The sequence below is a fragment of the Vigna unguiculata genome, chromosome 1 (genome assembly GCF_037176805.1).
Source record: "Vigna unguiculata cultivar grain cowpea cultivar isolate G323 ecotype 2 chromosome 1, ASM3717680v1, whole genome shotgun sequence".
Lineage (NCBI taxonomy): Eukaryota > Viridiplantae > Streptophyta > Magnoliopsida > Fabales > Fabaceae > Vigna > Vigna unguiculata.
The window spans coordinates 12,429,787-12,436,548 of NC_140792.1; the positions used below are offsets into that span (position 1 = coordinate 12,429,787).

Genomic DNA, 6,762 nt, shown 5'->3' on the forward strand with positions numbered 1-6,762 from the left:
GCTAACGTTTGCAGTTCTAAGAGGGAGGAGGAAGCTAATCCGTTTCTAGAAAATGAGACACCAAACGTGAATTAGGATTGGAATGAAAGGTCTCCTTGCCCTTGGACAAGGGCTGGTGGGATGACCCTAGACTCAACAGACAAGACTAGGCCCTTATATCATAATGCATAAGAAGTGAATCTTACAAATTACAATAATTAAATATATAAATTTTAAATATACTATTTTAACTCCTCCCAAAATATCTCACCCAAAATATTGGTCATGATTCGCCGGTCTCTCTCACTCAAGTGTAACAAAAATAATAATATCCAGTTTTTTCTTTCCTTGTTTTGTATATGCTTTCTTCCTGCATTTCTTTTCTCTGTTTTCTTCACCGTAAGGAGAAATTCCGTGTGGAAAATTAATGTCTTCAGAGAACATAAATAGTCAAAATAGATCTAATCAAAATTTTCTTAACTAGTAGACTAATAAGTTAAAATATGACTCGTGCATTTAAAATTTCAATTATTTATATGTTAGACTTTATTTGCATCAAATCGTTTTTTTTTTTCTGTGTACAATTTATCTTTCTTAATGATAACAAAAAAAATACAGCATATTGATAAAAATGATCGAAAGAGGAAGAAGAAAAAGAAAAATACTAAGATTTTTACTTATCTTCCACATGTAGTTTTTTAAAATGATATCTTTATTCAATAAAAAATTATTGATAAATAAATTTATATAAAAATAATAATACCATTTTCAAGTTAAAATCTTAAAATAACAAATTTATTAACTTTTTCTCCTTTACATATTAATTTTTTTATTTAGTTATAATTAACAGAAGATTCTAACTTACACTTGTTGTCTGTTTGGATAAATAGAGTATTCTTATGTTTTACTATCTTCAAAATTCAAGAGAATAAATGAATTAAAAGAAAATTATTTATATGGTATAAATAGAAACAAATATTTTTACGTATTTTTTTTTCTTTTCTATTAAACTATTGATAAAATCACCTTGCTTTTTTTTTCTTAAAAAATAACAATCACTAATATTTCATAGATACATGAGAAACCTTGCACCCATATGTTGCCACCAGGTCAAAATTCTCTTGTATCTTCTCATTTGTGTTAACTGTCTATAGTCATTTTAAAAAGAAAAAAAGTACTTATAGCTATTAAAAGTTGAAAATAGGTCAACACTTAACTCTCTCAAGTCAAAGATATCGTATTTTTGGTGCATGGATGAAAAGAAGATGGAGAAAAAAAAATAAAACAAGGAAAAAAAATATGATATATATATATATATAAATGTTCTTGTTTTGTTGGTCACTACTCCATCGTGATTATAAAAATGCATTATAATGTTTTATTTTTCTACGCAAGACATATTTGAAAATGACATGAATACCTTTCTTTTATTAAGGATGATATGTGAATATTATTTTTTATGAATTCCAAAAAAAGAATGCAGAAGAAAAAAAAATCAGAAACAATAATGCAGCTTATTATCAAGTTACAACAGAAAAACTATAATAAAATTTGAAGGAATTCTGAATGCACATGGGAAAGTAAACTTTTGTGGCCCTTTTTGTGTTTTGTTTTTTTTTTCATTCTTTTTTGTCATATTAGAATGCAACACAACTCGATGCAGGTGTTACTAAAACTTTCGATAAATGAGCCATTTCATAATTAAATATATACTGTTAAATTAGTTATTGAAACAACCTAATATTTATGTTAGCCATTTGTTATAGAAAGTCTTGCAATTAAATAATAAGCTTTGTAATAATATCATTTTATTATTAAAACATATTTTTAAAGATCAATTTAACTGAAAATTAAAGATTAAAATATAACATTAGATTTTTTATTTTTTTCATTCGTTGTCTCCAACATCCGCCATACCCAAAATTATGTGAACCTTCGCATAAGTTATTTTATATAATATCCATTTAATCACATGTTTTGCAACTATGTTTGAACTTTCTGAAGAATTAAAAAAAAAAAAAAGGGTGTAAATACCATAAAACATAGAACCCAAAAAGTACGAACATTCGTACAGGTCAAACATAAAGATACTAAATTTATTTTCTGGAAAGAAAGAAAAATTATTTGCACAGTTTCTGCGTAATAGATAGTGTGAAAAGGAGCAATTTGAGTGTGAAAGGAGAATGAACATGTGTGTTGGTTGGTGTACTATGAAACACCGTTTGGTTGAAGCAGCCTTGGTCTTGGTCTTGACTCTTGTCCGAAAACAAAGAGAGAAGATTCAAACCGAGTACGCGTTGCTTTATGGTTGCATCATGATCATGCTCACGACGTGGACATTCATCTGATAAAACCAACGCAACCACACAACACAACCCCATCTTCACGCTTATTCTGCACAACTTTTATAAACTCATCTTTGTTTTTTCTTCTTCTTTACTCGTTTCATCCACCTTCTGAGGTTTGTTCCATTCATATTTCTTTTATGGATTGTTTTTGGGTACCCTTTGATCATGGGTTTGTGATATTTTCTTCTTTCTCCTTTGTCTCTGGGAAAGTTTCAAGCTTTTTATCTTTTTGGTTTGTGGGGAGGATGGTAGTTCTGAACAATTTCTTTTTCTTTTGGAAAGTTCTTATGTTTTTTCTTTCTGTTGAGTTTGGTTTCTTCATACTGTCTCTGACTATTGAACTTAGCTCAGTTTTTCATTAGTGATTTCTTTGATCTGAGCACAGATTGAATTGGTGTGAAGATCATTGAAATTTGATTCCTAAACAATGTAGCTTGGGATGCAATGCATAGTAATTAGAGGTTAGATCAAGAGAAGTTGGGAAATACTGTCAAAAGCTTGGTTTTCGATTGAAGTATTGCATTGTCAAGTGTTAAGCAACAACATTTGTAAAACTTCTGAATTCAGGGATTGAGATGCATGTAAATTGATATGGATAAAAATGTGGAACTTTTTGAAGGATTGAGAAGAAAGGGCATGATTTCAGTTGAGGACTTGTGCTTTTGATCGATTCTGTCAGTTTTTTTTTTTTTTTTTTTTGTGCATTTATTTAAGTCTTATGGTATGGCTTTGAGAACATTTGTGGCAAAACTAGAGTTTTGGTATCAGTGATTAGTTTTCTTATCTCAGACATCTTATGGAAATAATGAATTTGCTTTGGATTATCTTTTATTATGTTCAATTAATTGTATGTATTTTCTTCCCACTTTGTTACTCTTCAAAACATTAACACATTTTGATGGTTCAACCAGGTTACCATTGGAAGCAAGTGACACCATTTGACATTTGAAGCTCCTTATACTTCATTTAGCTATGACTTGTTTTCCTTTACTTTTCAGTAAGTCATCTTCTTCAGCAAGAAAAGATCCAGAAATTGATGAAGGTAACTCGATTACATGTTATACCAATTAAAGTAGGTTTTACAAAGAAGGCATTGTATTGTTTCTTAAATTTGATCTTTTTTTTCCAGTGTTATGACTGTGTTCTTGAATTGGGATATATGTTTCTCACAATATTATAGGTTTGAATTGAATATCAGGTTCTGAATTGAATCTTAGATGTTAGCTGATTTGTTACAAATATTTCAGGCATTCATAATGTTAAACTATACTCCTACAAAGAATTAAGAAATGCCACTGATGACTTCAGTCAAGCCAATAAAATCGGAGAGGGTGGTTTTGGTTCTGTCTACAAGGTAAACTAGACCACACTGAATGTGTCATCTCAGCTATTTTTCTGATCATTGTCTTTTCCTTCTCCTTCTTGTGGAGGAAAACATTGATAATGAAACCTTAACTTATTATGGTGGATGATCAGGGACGACTTAAAGACGGAAAAGTTGCTGCAATAAAAGTTCTTGCAGCAGAATCAAGACAAGGAGTGAAGGAGTTCTTGACAGAGATTAATGTAATCTCAGAGATAGAGCATGAAAATTTGGTCAAGCTATATGGTTGCAGTGTGGACAAAAATAGCAGAATATTAGTCTACAATTACCTTGAGAATAATAGTCTGTCACAAACTCTTCTAGGTAATTATTTTCTTTTCTATTTTCTTTTTTTTGGTTTGGGTAACTTTCTCTTTTTCACCGATGATGCTTGTAGCATGAAAGGTAGTGTTAAAAAGTGGATTTTAATCCTAACTTAAACAGGCTTGTAAAGTGAGATTTGCATTCATTTATATATGAGACTTCCAACACATTTCCTCACATCAAGGCATACTCGTGCATGAGACTAGACACTAATAAGTGATCCCATAGCAGTCCGATAGTGAGTGGAACAATAGATCCAGTAAACATCAAATTTTGTTAGGATAGGCTCTAATCCAGGTCTCTGATATCATATTAAGAAATGAATTTTAAGTCTAACTCAATTCCACAAAACCAACTTATAAGATTGAATTAGGCTTGAACTTGAAGTCCATTTTTTAACACTAAAAAGTAGTCACTTTTCTCATAATTCAATCTTTTGGAATATTGTTGGAGAAAGTCCTTTGCTAAAGCTTTCTGGCAGAAGTTGACAATAAAGTTTTAAACATGGATTTGTTTTTTTCACTATCCAACTACCCCTTAACCTTAAGATATTAGGTGAAGACATATAAATTTGTGTATTGTATCTCTAACATGCCCCTCCTCACACAAGAGCTTTTTGGGCTGCAAATGTGCATAATGCATAGACTATATTAAAAGCTTAAATTGTAAAGTGAAGACACATGAATGTTTCATATTATTAAAACTAGCCTTGGACACCTTGCTCTAATTCTTTTTTAATCAAATATTTTTCTCTTTATTTATAGGTGGAAGTCACAGTAAAATGTACTTTGATTGGCGAACAAGATGCAAAATAAGCGTTGGTATTGCTCGTGGACTGGCCTATCTTCATGAAGAAGTAAGGCCTCATATTGTTCACAGGGATATAAAAGCAAGCAACATCCTACTTGATAAAGATCTTACACCCAAAATTTCAGATTTTGGTCTTGCAAAGCTTATTCCAGCAAACATGACTCATGTCAGCACTCGAGTAGCAGGAACAATGTAAGTGTTCTAAATTACAATCACTGAAAAAGTGCATGATTTTTATGCTGTTGTGTTTCCCCTTGAAACTGCAAATCAGCCTTCCCAATTCCAAATTTAGATACTTGTTGATCCCTCCACCCTCAATTTCAAATTCAACAACTTTGATTTATACATGGAAGTTAACAATTTTTGGGGTATTTTTGTTAAGATAGGAAAGTGCTTCTCTTTGGCTGTTTACATATAATCATGTAAAAACTCTAAACAGTTGTTTTATGTGAGAAATTTTCTGATCCATGATTTATTTCAGAGGTTATTTGGCACCCGAGTATGCAATAGGGGGGAAGCTAACACGGAAAGCAGATGTTTACAGCTTTGGTGTCCTCCTTGTGGAAATAATAAGTGGAAGATGTAACACAAACACGCGATTACCAGTAGAAGAACAATTTCTTCTAGAGAGGGTATGCATCTTTCATTCTTTCAATTGATTTCACATGCTCTTTCTAGGCATTGACATCTTACTAATATCTCAGAGATATAAGGTTTGTTTGAAGGGTTTGGAAATAAGAGTGAGAGAGGTTGTGAATTCAACTTCAGCTACTAACAAAACTAACAATTAACACTTGCTGATAAAAACGAAAATTCTAAAGCATCATATGAAGTTTGTAGATTTTCTCTTATTTTAGCTTCTGATCTTACAGACTTGGGAACTTTATGAGAGAAAGGAATTGGTGGGACTGGTAGATACATCGCTGGACGGGGAATTCGATGCCGAGCAGGCTTGTAAGTTTATGAAGATTGGTCTTCTTTGCACCCAGGAATCACCTAAGCTCCGGCCATCCATGTCTTCTGTGGTGAAGATGCTCACTGGAAATATGGATGTTGATGACAGTAAGATAACAAAACCTGCCTTAATTTCTGATTTCATGGACCTCAAAGTAAGAAGTAACAAAGAAAGTAGTAGTTATGTGAAGAATTCATCTACCTACAATACATCCTCTTCTTCGGACAACCATGACACTACCATGTCATCTGTCACAACTACAACTTTTGCTGCAGTATATGATGAAACCATGTGAACATCAACACATGGTGATTTGTTTTAGTATAAAGAATTAATTTGATTTGCTTAGACTTGTATCTGATGTAAATTTTGCAACTTTTTTTCATACTTTTTTGAGTGATTTTTTTGTCTTCGATGTAATCCTACATGACTAGGGAGTTGCTATGTGCTGTTCTGTAAATATGATGAGGGCTTGTGTTCAATGATAAATTTGAAGATCTTTTGGTTTTCTATGTGTCCTGTTTCGTGTCTCATTATCTCTTTTCTCAAAACTGCCTTGTAAACCATCACAGATCAGAGTTCAGATTTTTTACTGGATCTTTTGGTGTTCTTCTCTAGTGTTGGTATTAACAATATACTAATGTTGGTATTTTAAAAATATTCTTAATATATTTTAAAACATAAATTTTAAATTTTGTATCCATCAATGTACTATATATGGTTGGAGCAATAATGTCTCATGTTCTTGTAACTACAGCTGGAGAAGTCCTTGTGTTGAGTGTTGTAAACTTCCAAAGTTTTGGCATAGTTAATGAAATTCAAAAATAGAATTATGCTGTGGAGAATATAAGGTTAGAATAGTTGGTGATCAGACATAATACCCCATTTGTGAACACCTTTTTTATTGAAATGTGTCATTTTTTTCTGATGAGTGTGGCACAGTCCCTCTATGAAAAGGTTAAGAGCTACTGGGGTCTGTTTAC

General features: G+C 31.8%; 1 protein-coding gene across 3 annotated transcripts; it reads left to right on the top strand.

Moving 5' to 3' along the window:
• Nucleotides 1-2,151: 2,151 nt before the first annotated feature.
• Nucleotides 2,152-6,291, top strand: LOC114186848 (cold-responsive protein kinase 1-like). 3 transcript variants are annotated; one of them, XM_028074932.2, is made up of 7 exons: nt 2,152-2,440; nt 3,239-3,369; nt 3,575-3,681; nt 3,804-4,014; nt 4,779-5,016; nt 5,306-5,456; nt 5,697-6,291. In XM_028074932.2, exons 2-7 carry the CDS (start codon nt 3,300-3,302, stop codon nt 6,072-6,074), a joined length of 1,155 nt encoding a protein of 384 aa, XP_027930733.1. In that variant the 5' UTR covers nt 2,152-2,440; nt 3,239-3,299; the 3' UTR covers nt 6,075-6,291. The 3 variants fall into 3 exon arrangements, with proteins under 3 accessions (XP_027930733.1, XP_085526299.1, XP_085526303.1); XM_085670173.1 differs by lacking the exon at nt 2,152-2,440 and adding an exon at nt 2,585-2,972; XM_085670177.1 differs by lacking the exon at nt 2,152-2,440 and adding an exon at nt 2,585-2,788.
• Nucleotides 6,292-6,762: the final 471 nt, after the last annotated feature.

Coding starts and splice junctions, on each gene's coding strand:
- LOC114186848 (XM_028074932.2), top strand. CDS start 3,300: ATGACTTGTTTTCCTTTACTTTTCAGTAAGTCATCTTCTTCAGCAAGA. Junction 4,015..4,778: donor TCTGTCACAAACTCTTCTAG/GTAATTATTTTC, acceptor CTTTATTTATAG/GTGGAAGTCACAGTAAAATG. Junction 5,457..5,696: donor AACAATTTCTTCTAGAGAGG/GTATGCATCTTT, acceptor CTGATCTTACAG/ACTTGGGAACTTTATGAGAG.